The following is a 14,207-nucleotide window of genomic DNA, read 5'->3' as shown; positions in this document are numbered from 1 at the left end:
AAGGGCCCTGTTTCTTTTGCCATTGTGGAAAGAACGGCTACATCCTTTCACCAGAGCCCCCTCCGCATGTCTCTTCATGCAAGAGAGGCCCCTATATCTGTGGATTCAAGCAGAGAATGGGGTGGAGGAGCACATAGCCTATATTTACATTACCCAGCATGGGGGACACTGATATTTAGGAGACAAGCTGTGAATCGTGGGGCAGGGGAGAGCACACTAGAGTCAACATCCTCAGCGTCAGCTGTCACTGCACTCACGTCAACATGGCGCAACAGACAAGCAGTAGAAAATCAAAGCGGTTGTCATCGGCAAAGAGAGAGTCCCAGATACGGATGACGTCTGGCAACAGGAACTCTTGGGACAGCAGCAGCGTCAGCCAACGGAAGGCAAAGAACTGGGGCTTGATGTTCTGCTCTTGCTTTTGGATAGACAAACAAACAGAGTCAGTAACTAATTGCTTGTAGTGAACTGGAAAAGAAAGCCAGATGTTCACTGCCTCCTTGGTGTCCTCTTAGTAACCTGGTTATAAGCTAGTGTCCTGCCTATTCTTTACAGTTACACCTCTCTGCTTCAAAGTCTCGTTAGCCTCATGCTGTGAGATACTATGCCATGTCTCCTTTCAAACCTCTCCACAACCACCCCCCCAAAAAAATTACAGTGCTCTGAAGGACAGCTCTCCATACACGTGTCTATCTTCAGTGTCTATGGCTCAGATAGCAGGAATCATGCCCAGGTTCATGGAACGCAGGAACTGTTACTTTCATAAATTGCAATTCCAGCATTTAAGCTAATTCAGTTTTATTTCTCCTTTAAAAAAGAGCCCCACACACCTCATTTCCCCTAAGGGTTTAGATCAGAAGTACTTCCTCTCCTTTCAATGACTCTAAAAATCCCCTAGTTATTGGAAAGTTAGCATAACAAAAAAAAATAGAAAATAAAATAAATTAAATAAATAAATAAATAAATAAATCAATCACACAGACCAGAGTTTTCCAGACACAGTTTATACTGGCAGCCAATAGATTGAAACTCAAAGCTTTTAGCTACTTTCTACTGTGGTCCACATATTTCACAAAGTAAGCAAGATAAGTCAGTTCAGTATTCAGATAGGTAGGGCCTTGCGCGGATACAAAATTTGGATCCGCATCGATCTGCAATCTGTAAACATGGTCCGCCAATATAAAGCAGATATCTGCAGATTTGCAGGGCTCTACAGATGGGAGACTTCTACGGAACATCTATTGGGGGCCTGCAGGAAGTGCTGCTAGTGACTAAGTAGGTGACATTCTTCCTCCTGAACCAGCATGGTGGAGAGTGACAATGTGCTGACAGAAGACAAGAGTACGACCACTTGAAGTCATATTAAGATCTCATTTTACACACACACACACACACACACACACACACACTGAAGCCTAATATTCACCAGATTCCAACTCTCGTAACTACATTCTGCCTCCCATAAGTTCTCCCTAGAGTTTCATTTAGAAACAATATTCTACACTTTCCATCCTAAACTTGTGTTGCACTGCTGTACTGTTAGACAACTGCTGCATTCCATAAGACCTGCAACTGCCTCTATCCACCTCACAGTAGCGTTAGGGGGAGTTTTCAGAGTGTTTTGAGATCCTCTGAGGAAGGGAGCTACAGGAAGGTAACATTATTACATATACAGGATGGCATTACTATTATCAAGTTTTGATTTATCATTGAGCTGCCATAATTTTTCACTGTAATTTATAAAGTGAATGCTATTGGGACGTATGATGGCAATGGAAGGAAAGTACAGGAATTTGTTCCCCCTGAGAAAAAAAAACTAACTCCAGGTTGTAAAGGAACTTTGCAAGAGCACGTGTGTTTGGCTTAATAACAAAAGCAGAGTTCAGAGACTCAGGAGATCTTGAGTTTCACCACTCCCAGCTAAGCTATTGACCCAGGTGGCCAGAGACACTGGGCAAACCACTTCTTTCTGCCACAGTTAGCTTTAGAGTAAATAAGTTACAGATTTCCACCTCTAAAAAGAGGACAAAGTATTTGCTACATCAATACAACCTGGGCTAGATACTCAATGTGGCAAGAGCCATTTGTCCTGTAGATACTCAACCCTGCATCACTCTCAAGACAGCCTGTCCCTGAGAACAAAAGCTCTTTAGTTGTATCAAACCACTTCTAAGCAGCCATCACTGTACTACCTGGCCACTGTTACAAATTAAGACAGAGAGCGAGTTCTGGCTGGAAATAGGACAAAGATCCACCACCCATCTTATTCCTCGTTCCAATGGGGGAGGGCAAGATGAATGTCTGACTCCTCACCAGTTTCAAGTACAGCTCCACATCCTTCTCCTTCAGGGTGGAGTAAACCTTCTCCATCTTGTAGGTGATGCCACACTGAGAATCATCCAGGCTCTTAATGAAGTTATCCCGGATCTCAGCCATTAGGTTGGTGAAGCAGAAAAATGTATCTGCTTCTGCATGTTCTGAAGGAGACACACAGGAGTGGTATAACCGAAGTGTGGAAGGAAGCTGTTGCAACTTTGATAAGCTTCCCCTGCTAGACACTAACTAACCAGCCTGTGGTACTGGGTCCCACGAGTTCTTGGCTTGCTAGAACTGAGCAGGCACACACTCCATTACAGACCCCATGTCTAACGCCTTTCTTAGCAGCATGGACCCTGCAGTCCAATTGCCTACCTCCTGAAAGCTAGCATCGGCTCCCACAAGCCTTCCAGTACCTTGTCATGTGACCTTCCTGATCAGCCCCTCCATGTCAGGTGACCTGTTGCTTGATTACTACCCACTGGAAAAACTGGTTTCTTGCAGTTCAGCCAATCCCTATAGCCAACTCATAGTAAGGCCATAGTAAACATTAATGAGTCTGCATGTTCCTTTAACAGCTCTCTAGGTAGGGGTGTGAAGCACCTGACAGTCCCCGTTAGGAAATGGCTGATCTGATGTACATGGAGCATAACAACAGAGTTCATAAAACCAGAATTCATAAGTTTTCAACAGCCAGATTTCCCAAGCTGTCACAGAAGTGAATCAGAGAGGATTCTCATACTTCCCAGGAGGCTCTTTCCAAGCACTCTCTGAGAACCACCCCCTTTCATTAGGGACCTGGTATGGGGAGAGTCTGCCAGTCTCCTCCTCAGCTGCTCTGATAACCATTCCCTGCAACAACTGCTGCCAGAATGGAGTAAGTCACTCAAGCACTCTAACTACTTACCTTTCCAGTCACTGTTGGGATCTGTAGCAAAGGTATAGTAAAGAGGCCCCACTATTTCATTCATCCCCTGGACATATGCTATCCCAGGATTCAGCTTGGCGTAGATGAACAGGATTCGTTCTACCACTTCCCAGTGAGCTTCGCAGCCATTAGGCAGAACTTCATACTCACTCAATGAATTCGGAGCAGATGTTTTAAGCGGGGAACTCACCTGAAGGGTAAAGGAAACACGTAAGAAAAATTATTCTGGGCACCCAATTTGTATAGGCAATAAGTTTTCCATGGAGCAGGCATTTAACTTCAGGCACTCAGCGGCCCCAGATAACCAGTAACCAACAGCAAATGCCCTTTCCAGGCAGTAATTAATCCTTAAATCCAGACGGTGGCCCAGTGAGTTGTAGGACTTACTGCCATAAAATACAAAGGAAGCCAGGCTGGCAAGTCTTTTCCAAGAACAAATAAGCTAATTCAGCAGTGGACAGCTACCTTGAATCAAAAACACAAGCTCAGTGTCCATGTAAGAAAGGACCCGCTACATTAGAGAGGCAGGAAGAGAAGTGATCTGTCACATTAGCAAGGTATTCATCAGTCACTAGTGCTATTGTATCTGTTCTAGAATGACGCTGGGAAGTGCAGCATCCATGAAGGGAAAGCAGCACTAGGCAGGTATGAGCCTGGGTGATGGGGCAACAAAATGGCAGATGAAATTCAATGTTAATAAATGCAAAGTAATGCATATTTGGAAAACACACACACGGATTCTAAATTAGTTGTGTCCATCCAAGAAAGATCTTGGGAGTTACTGCGATTAGTTCTCTGAAAACTTCCCCTCAACACACTGCAGTGGTCAAAAAGGCTAACAATAGTTTAGGAACTATTAGGAAAAGGATAGAAAGATAGACAGAAAATATCATAATGACACTATAAATCCATTGTGTGCCATACCTTGAATACTGTCTCCAGTTCTGTTTGCCCCATCTCAAAAAGGATATAGTGGAATTGCAAAAGGTACAAAGGGCAACAAAGATGATCAAGGGTATAAATTGAGTTCCATACAAGGGCAGACTAAAAACATTAGAGCTGTTCAGCTTTAAAAAAAAAAAAAAAAAAAAGCTATAAATGGAGATGATCGAGGGCTATAAAAATCACAAATAGTATGGAAAAAATGAATAGAGAAGTGTTATTTACCCTTCCCCACAATACAAAAAACAGGGGTCATCAAATTAAATGAACAGGCAGTAGATTTAATACAAACAAGTAGTAAGACTTTTCCACACAACTAACCTGGGATGTTGTCCTGGCCAAAAGCATAAATGGGTTCAAAAAAGAACTGGACAAGTTCAGGGAGGATAAGTCCATCAGTGGATGTTAGCCAAGATGGTCAGGGATGCAACCTCATGCTCAGGGTGACCCCAAAACCTCTGACAACTAGAAGCCGGGAGTAGAAGACAGGAGTGGATCATTCTGTAATTGCCCTGTTCTGTACACTCCCTCTGAACCTCTGGTATGGGCCACAGTCAGAGATAGGATATCGAGCAAGATGGACTATGGTCTGACCCAATCTGGCAGCTCTTATGAGTGATGTTTGCACTCAGAAGAGAATAAGGGAGATAAATGGCAGCTGACTACAATGCTGTCTCAAGTATATGAATCATATCAGCTTGTTACATCTCAGGCTCTGGGAGACTAGATCAATTTGTCCTCTGTTATTAAACCCTCTGGCCCCTTAGAGTCCATCCAGAGGAACACATAAATTGGGGCAATAAGAGCTGTGAACACTTCCCCTGGAGCTCAGTGAACTCAACAAAAAAGATTCTGTTCCAACAGAAGCCAGAACAAAAAACGATTCAAGAGAAAGCAGCACATCAACCTTCAATTCCCTTTGTGCTGTCAAACATGCCGAACAGCACAGTACAGAAGAACCAATGTAATCAATGAAAAGAGAAATAAAACCTGCTGGGTGAGCAGGAAGTTTCAGGAGCTCAACACACAGAGAAAGGAGAATTCCTTTCCACCTAGAGAGCAGTTCAAGTTCTCCATGTTTCAGTGACACCCTTCCTTGCCTGGAACTGTTTGCTATACATGTGTACTCTTCCTTGTGAGTGGATATGGGGGACTCATATAGGGTCACCGTTGAGTTTGTGACATTTGTTGCAGTTACAGACAGGACCAACTTGACTTGTAACTGTTAGCACTCTGTCCACAAACCAGGGTGATTTTAGCGAGAGAGACTTGAAGCTGTACAACTTTATCAAAAGTATTCTTCAGTCAAGCCCATCCTCTGGAGAAAGGGGAGAAGTGACAACCTCCTGCAGGAATACAAGAACCCACACCATATGTGGAGGTGGAGTAAGGAATAACTGCAGAGTATCAAGCCAGCCTGGCAACCATCTTAGCAAGCGTGCCACAGAAGTGCACACACCTCCCTTCCTCCCCCTCCACGCCCCCCATCACAACATGCTCATCCCCCATCCCAGAAACACAGGGAAAACTCCTTGCCAGATCTTACATTTGTGACTCCACTCCGGTTTCGTGCCACTGTCTGTGACTTGAGTGTCGTCTGTTCCACCCGCTTGCGGAGAGTCTCAAACTCATTCTGGGGGTCCAGGATTAGCAAACAGGGGTAGTCAGTTGGGCGCTGGAAGAATGCCATATCAGGGTACAGCCTCCTGGGGTGGAAAAAGATGGAAACCAAATTAAAAGGAGTTTTTAGAACCAGAGGGGTGCCATGTGAAACAGAATGGGCCTGATATCATGAAATATTCTGTATTCCTGATGCAGCGGGTACATAAACTGCACTGTTATTCCTCCTCTCTAGCGAGCCCAGCTATCTACACACACCTGACATCCTTGTCTATCTGCAGCAGCACTTCGTTGTCCTTGAAGTAAGTGTTCCACCGGCTGTCTGGGTTCGGATTGAGTGGCTGCACAAAACGACATCACATAAAACATGGTAAGTTCATGTTTTACTCACAAGCGAGCGTGTCACTGCTGAAAGCTGAGGTAAGGTCTCTTGGCTCTGTCTACACTGATCAGGAAAACTGTGCTATTGACTTTCTAGCAAGAGCCATGTTTAAAGTCGTGATTTGCTAGACAAATGGGGGTGCTTTCTCTGGGCAGCTGACACTTTATGGGCACTGGCCCACCTCAAATGAGTCAGCACACATCTGGTAGGCCAGTGAAGACTATGTGGTTACTTTCAACCAGTGCAGAGCAGTATGAGCAGACTCTCCCAAATCCATTCTCACCTGTCTTAGTGGATTCGCTGCTGCAATCAGGCTTCACTAACCTGTGTTAACAGGAATTCTGGTTACAGCTCCAATCAGTGTGAGGGAGATTTTCCATATTAACCGCTACAAGAGGTACTGTCACTGTATATGTGCATTGCATAGTTAACACAGTGATAACAGTGTAATGATTATCTGAACTCCGAGAAGCCTGACAAAACATTACCAGCTTGGGTGGATTAGTGCAAAGTTTAGTTGATGCAAGTTTACCCAAGACCAGGGAAGTGTGGAATAACTAAGCATAGGAAATCACAACATACATATAAGACAAGCTCAGATACAGGACTTTCCAAAACTGTACTAATGGAATGTAACACTCATCTGAAAGGCATCTGAATGATGGGGAAAAAAATACCCCACACAAAAAAAAGCAAACATTCCAAGAACTTCAAAGGTCACAGTAACAAGTAAGTTAAAGCTCAGCATGTCACAGACATGCCAGGCCAGTGGTTCTCAAACTAAGGGCACGGCTTGTTCAGGATAAGCCCCTGGCAGGCTGAGCCGGTTTGTTTACCTGCAGTGTCTGCAGGTTCGTCCGATCGCAGCTCCCAGTGGTCGCGGTTCACCACTCCAGGCCAATGGGGGCTGCGGGAAGCGGCAGCCAGCACGTCCCTCAGCCCGCACCGCTTTCTGCGGCTCCCATTGGCCGAGAACGGCAAACCGCAGCCACTGGGAGCTATGATCAGATGAACATGCGGATGCAGCAGGTAAACAAACCAACCCAGCCCGCCAGGGGCTTACTCTGAACAAGCCGCACCCCTAGTTTGGGAACCACTATGCCAGGCACAGTATGAACCCTTCCAAAGATCAAACTGACACAGATGACTGGCTACTAACAGGAGAGGCTGGGGTAGGAGAAGAGGTGTGTGAGCAGTTACCCTACTTTGCACTTTCTTCTGACCACTTAAAAAAAAAAAAATGGATCCTTCAGTGCAATAACCCTTTTCATAAGTGGCTCTCAAAGCACTTTTCCAAGGGGATTACTGTTAACCCAATTTTACAGAGGGGATACTGAGGAACAGAGAGGTGACATGACCACCAGAGTCACACAGCAAATCAGTGGCAGAGCTGGAAATACGTCTTCTGATTCCCAATCCCATAGTCTAACCACATGCCAATGCTGCTTCTCTTATACACTGGTTTCAGACTGGCCCATTTAGCCTTCCATCCACGGAGAGGATTTCACAGGTTAAATGGAGAGATTCATTTCGCTAGCAGCTCCATGCTGTGACCGCTCTCCATTGAGCCTTTAATCATATTGATCCTTTACTCCCATTTTAAGTCTATTGCATGGACAAGCAGCTCACTGAGGATGGCAGTGGGAAAGGGGAAAAGGAAAGGATAAGTTACCCTAACACAGTATTTTACAGCTTTTTTCAGTCTGGAAGTCACTGAGCCAGACACCCTCATAAGGGCTCAGCACCCCATTCCTAGATTCTCAAAATATTTTTATTCTATTAAGCCAGCAGGAAGGATCACCAAGGATCACCCCAGGATCAGTTTGAAACTTACAAGAACTCCCTTCCACATGCAGACTAAACTATACTTACATGGTCCTCTAAGGTCACATCCTCCCTGGAGACACCAAGATTGGCTTTGGCTATCCCAGGCTGAATAATCATTTCCTTCAGGAATTGAGAATACAGCTCCCTTAACAAGGAGAGGAGGAAGTCACATTAGAAACCAGAAGATAAAATACAATGAAACGAAAAAGACATCCGCCCTGAACCCAGACAGGTCCCTCTGTGCCCCCCTGCTCAGACAGGGAGCACTTGACCTTTTCTACTGAGAACTGTCCAGCTCAACTGTGAAGGGTTATCACATTAACCACCAGGGCAGTCTGTAGAATTAATGGGGGGGGGGGGGGAAAGAAGACAATATTTTTCTTTCCACACAAAAGCATCTAATTTTACAGGATCCCTTAGAAATAGGAGTATTTTTTCAAATGCTAATGACAGCTAAGAAGCTGTGGACCTCTACCCCACAAGGGTATTAGGGCTGAAGAGTACAGAGATCATCACCTCTGCTTCTTCAGCAAGGTGCTCCATAAGGCCTTCTCCACAGGGAGGTAGTTCAAGAGGATCTGGACAGAAGGAACATACACATTACTCCTTGAAGCAGAAGGTATTAACAATTAGAAGTTCAGTGAAACAAATGAGGGGGATGACTGGAATTAGAACTGGCTCATTGAGGAAGATGGAATCTTCCTGAAGAATGACTGGTACTTTATCAAGTTATAGCCATCAGTGTTTGGAGGATATATTTTAACGTCACCCTGCAAAAAGGCATAGCAAATTCCTTCCACTTAAGTGGCAAATTCAATAGCTTAACCCCACTGGGTATAATAGCGGGGGCTGTAGATGCACCAAAGCTGTACAGACCCACCCGACAACCTGTCCAAATGATCTCCCCCCACACAAGCATGTCTGTTACTATCATTTCAGATTAGCTAGAATAAATTTCCCTGATTGTTCAGCAACCAAGAGCTGTTGATTCACAGTAGCTTCTTAGGTAGTGATAAGCCAATCTGTTTTGTTTTTTAAATGCACAAAACTTTGCAGAATCAAACAATCCAGAGTAACTTACAGAAGACAAGAAAAGCCCCAAGCAAAACCCACCTTCCAGCAGAGGCAGCGCAGCCCACCATCAAAAGGAATCCCTGTGAAATACATCAGGCAGAGTCAATTAAGTTAGTGCCAGCCCTTTCACTGCATTATGCAGCATTTATGCCGATGCCACCAAGCAAACAGGAGGGCAGCACTTTTCAAGCTGGCAAGGAGTTTTACACAGATATCGAGAAGCTCTATGGCATACCAAAAAAAAGTTAATACAGCAAGTAAAAAGTGACTTGCATATTTGGCTCTTGCAAGGGAAGACGACTAGGCTAAGCATAAGGGGAAAAATGATATGGTCCATGGAGCAAAGGAAGGAATGCTTCAGGTGAAATATGCAGATGGTGTCTTGAATGAAGGAATTAGTGGATATTTTATAGAGAGTGAAGTAAGAGAAGTTTTTTGTCCACATTTGAAGGTTTCAGAGACCATATATTGTACAGCTAAAATTGCCTCTAAACCATTCAAACAGTTGGTAACTCTTTTAATCACATCTGTTAGTCTTTGGTTTGTGACATGCTCCGCTTTGTTAAACATTTATGACACTGGTAACTTAGTGGCAGCACAGATGATGTTTGCTTACTCAACATTAGCTAATCATCTAGTGGTGTTTGACATCTTATGCTTAAGATTTCAAATTCTTTTTATCCACTGGAAAGACAGTAGCAGCTCTGGATGAAAGCAAGTTAAAGATCTCAGGAACCACCATCTAGGTATTACACCACACTCATGATTGTGGTATCAAGTGCCTCAGGGCATAGACCTTCAGACCAAGTGTGGCTAAAATACAACCCACAAATGCCTCAGTTGTCTTCATACTTGGCACAGCCGCAAGGCCTAGAGACTACAGACCCCATCACTCAGTGTTCCATCTTGAACGGAGTATCTGCAACTAGCTCAATTCTATTACAGCAAAATAGGTGCAACACCCAAGTCTGTTACCAAACTGTCAATATAGGCCTGGATTGGACATTCCTGCTGTAGAAGCTTTGTGGCTACCCATGCAATAGTTTCGCAGAAATCACTTACCACTAAAGCAGAGTTCACGGAGCTTCTGCAGGGCAATCTTGGGTTCCCCAAGGACATCCTGAAATTCTGCAATCCTACAAAAGTGTGACCACACATACACAAATTATATAAAGATGACACTCTCAAGGATGAGTCAGGTGATTAGGTGACGGTATCAGAGTTATATGGCAGCTTGCTTTCCTGCAATGATCACAGCACAAATACCTCTGCCAGCCAGGCACATTGTCCCCGTTGGCCGTTACAGCTAGATATAATGGATATACACTGAGGACTTGCCTAGACACTCAGAATAGGCAGTTACTGTTAAAAATCTGTATAGTTCTCTTGAGTTTAGGCTCGTGATGTCTCTCAGTGAGAGATCATCATCCCTGGCTTGGACTCAAGATTACTTATTTCAAGGGCACTTACACCACATAACATACATTGTAAATAGTTATAAAAACATGCTTTGCTTTTATTCTGATAAAGACTTATCACAGCTGCTTTTCAGTTGCAAGTACAATAAGTGAGGCAGATTGCAAAACCAAACAGACATATGTAAGAGCGCCTACCTCAGACTCTCTCCAGGTATTGAAGTTTCCCATCTTACAACCATACTGAAAGGCTGGGACACTCCAGCTTTAGGAAACCTTTGAACAATCCTCAAAACCCCTAAAACTTTTGGTGCCAGCACTTCCGCAATGCTGCATTAGTGAAGCTGCACCCAAAGGGGAGAAAGCCTGTAGTTCCATTAAACGCAGAGCCACGCATCATGAATGGGATGTAACGCTGTGCTCTGGCTCAGATATTTTGCCCTATGCAGGAGCATCATTTGCTATGGGGCACCCCAACTTTCCATAGGTCGGTATGCCCCATTTCCCCCACCCCGACTTCACAGAACAGAATCACATATAACAGGTCTATATGCTGACACCACTTTGACGCATACACACACCCCAATTTTTCTGAAGTGCCCCCACCCCCCCGAGAAGCCACCCCAGCATCTCACTCCTCAGCCCACACCCTGCTGAAAGCCGCCAACCGCAAGCAGAGACACCCCCGCCCTCAGAGATTGGGGGGGGGTCTTACCCGCAGCAGCCTCCCCCTGGCTGTGCCAGCCCCTCCCCCACAGGAGGGTGCAGGGCCCAGAACACACCTGCCCCAGGGCTCAGTTATGGGGCGTCCCCCCCCCCCGACTGGGAGGATGTGCTGGGGGAGGGGGCGGGCTGGGGGGGGACACCAGCGTCCATGGAAAGGAGGGGCGCGGCGGAAGGGCCCCTCGCTCCAGGAGGGGGCCGCTTTCAGGGCCGGACCCCGCCCCCCGGGGGTTCCTCGGGCCCCGGCGGGCAGCGGCCCGACCCGGGGATGGGGGAAGGCGGGCCCCGGCCCCCCACCTGCTCTTGTGCAGACTCGACATGGTGACGCGCCCCGAATAAACGGTCCGGCTGGAAACCCGGCCCCAGGCGGCGGGAAGGACGGGAGGGGGCGGGGCCCTGCGGAAATAGCCGCCCCGGGCCTGGGTGAGAGGCCCCGCCCCGGCCTGGCCCCGCCCCTTCCCGGCCTGGCCCCGCCTCCCGAGCCCTCACCTGCCGGGCCTAGGCAATGCTACCTTTGACCCTGCAATGGCCCTGTATTCGCCCAGATTTTTCCTCCTTTCATAATCCAGGAGCTTTTTGGTTCCTTTCTTAAACTGATGTCATCTCTGGTCTGAGCAGCCAGAAATCACTCATTTCTTGTCTCAAAGAATCCTCTGACATCACCTGTGGGTAAATCTAAACGTTAACATTTACATATATTTTTTATTTTCCCATAGTGGAGGACTTCAGTACACAACTTTATTTACATGGCACTTTTCATCCAGAAAGATGCCTAAGGACAGGATCATTTCCTATTTTGCTCTCAAGCCATATAGCAGCTGAAGCTGATGGCAAAGTGTTGCTTTGGCAGGATGAACTCATGTTCACATTCACTGAAGGAACACAATTAAGATGATAATGAGAAATCCACTGTTCTTTGTGAACAAAATATAATTAAACTAGAGGTATCTGAAAATGCATTCTAGGCAGTTTATTCTGTAGAAGTCTTTTGGCCATGAATTTAAAAGCTAAGGTCTTGCTTGCTATGCATGTTGAAGATCCTGAGGCACTACTCATAAAAGCCGGGGTGTTAGATTTTATATCCTTGACCAATATTTCTCATTCCATCCCCTGCACTGTTCTGCTAAGGGTGAACCAATCTGGCATATTGAGACAGTCAGTCTATAAGACACAGTGCTACAGGATGATATTTTGACTCGATATTGTCATATTTGACAGAAACATTATCCCTCACTCAGAAGCAAACATGTCAAAATGTAACTGTGTCATGCAGCAAGGTGCATCAAAGTGTCATCAAAGCTGGAAGTAACATGTATCTTAAGGTTGATTATGCTGCATCACAACATCCATGTTTTTAATTACTCATGTCAGTCCAGGCCTCAGCTACATTTGTAAGCCCCTTCATACTTCGGCCACCATTCCAGAGGACATGCTTCCATGCTGATGATGCTCATTAAAAAAAGAATGCATCAATTAAATTTGTAACTGTACTCCTTTGGTGGGGGAGAATTTTATGTCTCCTGCTCTGTTTTACCTGCATTCTGCATATATTTAATATTATAGCAGTCTCAGATGATGACCCAGCACATGTTCATTTTAAGAACACTTTCACAGCAGATTTGACAAAACACAAAGAAGGTACAATGTGAGATTTCTAAAAATAGCTACAGCATTCGACTCAAGGTTTAAGAATCTGAAGTGCCGTCCAAAATCTGAGAGGGACAAGGTGTAGACCATGCTTTTAAAAGTCTTAAAAGAGCAATATTCCAATGGGGAAACTACAGAACCCAAACCACCAAAAAAGAAAATCAACCTTCTGTTGGTGGTATCTGACTCAGATTATGAAAATTAACATGAGTTTGTCCGCACTGCTTTGGAATGTTATCGAGCAGAACCCATCAGCATGGAAGCATGTCCTCTGGAATGGTGATTGAAGCATGAAGGGACATATGAATCTTTAGTGCATCTGGCACATAACTATCTTGCAACATCAGCTACAACAGTGCCATGCAAATGCCAGTTCTCACTTTCAGCTGACATTGTAAATAAGAAGCAGGCAGCATTATCTCCTGCAAATTGTAACCAACCTTGTTTTTCTGAGTGACTGGCTGACCAAGAAGTAGGACTGGGTGGACTTATAGGCTCTAAAGTTGTACATTGTTTTATTTTTAATGCATTTTTTTTACATCATTCTACATTTGTAAATTCAACTTTCATGATAAAGAGATTGCACTACAGTACTTGTATGAGGTGAATTGAAAAATAAAAAAATTTTACAGTGCAAATATTTGTAATAAAAATAAATATAAAGTGAGCACTGTACACTTTGTATTCTCTGCTGTAATTTAAATTAATATATTTGAAAATGTAGTAAACATCAAATATATTTTAAATAAATGGTATTCTCTTGTTGTTTAACAGTGCGATTAATTGCGATTAATTTTTTTAATCGCTTGACAGCCCTAGTTAGCATGCTACAGAATGTCATCACACTGCAATAAAAATCAATGTGGCACAATACTACACCATTGGGGTAAGATACAATGTAATAAAAATGCAATGCAACATTATCCCAGCATCCTGTATTTCTGACACAACAGTGAAACAATTTCATACGTCCAGGATGCAATCATATTATCATGCCAAAATCCAATGTGGCCTAGTTGGCAGGGCAATGGACTGAGTTTAAGGAGATGTGGGTTCTATTTTCTTGCTCTGCCACTGACCTGCTGGGTGACCTTGGACAAGTCACTCCCCCACGTGTGTCTCAGTTTCCCCATCCGTAAAATGGCAATAATGATATTATCCTCCTTTATAATGCATTTTGTGATCTACTGATAAAAAAAATCAACGTAGGTAAGAGCTAGGTATTATTATTGCTCCATACCAGGCCACCCTCACAGTGTGACGTCATCGCACCATGTTGGGACACCATCAGTCTGTGCCATGATGTCACCATGCTCCACAAGGAAACTCTCAT

At 44.6% G+C, this 14,207-nt stretch overlaps 1 protein-coding gene across 6 annotated transcripts in view; it reads right to left on the bottom strand.

Moving 5' to 3' along the window:
• The window catches only part of TBC1D13 (TBC1 domain family member 13), a 31,063-nt gene that overhangs the window by 1,945 nt on the left and 14,911 nt on the right, over positions 1-14,207 (bottom strand). The window contains exons 1-11 of one of the 6 annotated variants that reach the window (XM_044992778.1): positions 13,954-14,016; positions 11,740-11,890; positions 10,152-10,225; positions 9,129-9,169; positions 8,532-8,593; positions 8,061-8,160; positions 6,065-6,147; positions 5,733-5,892; positions 3,224-3,434; positions 2,314-2,477; positions 258-418 (exon numbers count right to left, since the gene is read on the bottom strand). In XM_044992778.1, coding sequence (XP_044848713.1) covers positions 258-418; positions 2,314-2,477; positions 3,224-3,434; positions 5,733-5,892; positions 6,065-6,147; positions 8,061-8,160; positions 8,532-8,593; positions 9,129-9,169; positions 10,152-10,225; positions 11,740-11,789 — 1,106 coding nt within the window. In that variant the 5' untranslated portion in view covers positions 11,790-11,890; positions 13,954-14,016. Of the gene's footprint in view, positions 1-257; positions 419-2,313; positions 2,478-3,223; positions 3,435-5,732; positions 5,893-6,064; positions 6,148-8,060; positions 8,161-8,531; positions 8,594-9,128; positions 9,170-10,151; positions 10,226-10,702; positions 10,755-11,286; positions 11,320-11,524; positions 11,604-11,739; positions 11,891-13,953; positions 14,017-14,207 lie in introns of those variants that run through there. The other 5 variants (XM_044992779.1, XM_044992781.1, XM_044992784.1 and 2 more) reach the window with 5 other exon arrangements.

Source organism: Mauremys mutica, chromosome 18, assembly GCF_020497125.1.
Source record: "Mauremys mutica isolate MM-2020 ecotype Southern chromosome 18, ASM2049712v1, whole genome shotgun sequence".
In the NCBI taxonomy this organism is placed as follows: domain Eukaryota; kingdom Metazoa; phylum Chordata; order Testudines; family Geoemydidae; genus Mauremys; species Mauremys mutica.
Note: the sequence above shows the minus strand (reverse complement) of the source record. Positions and strands in the feature narration are given on the sequence as shown.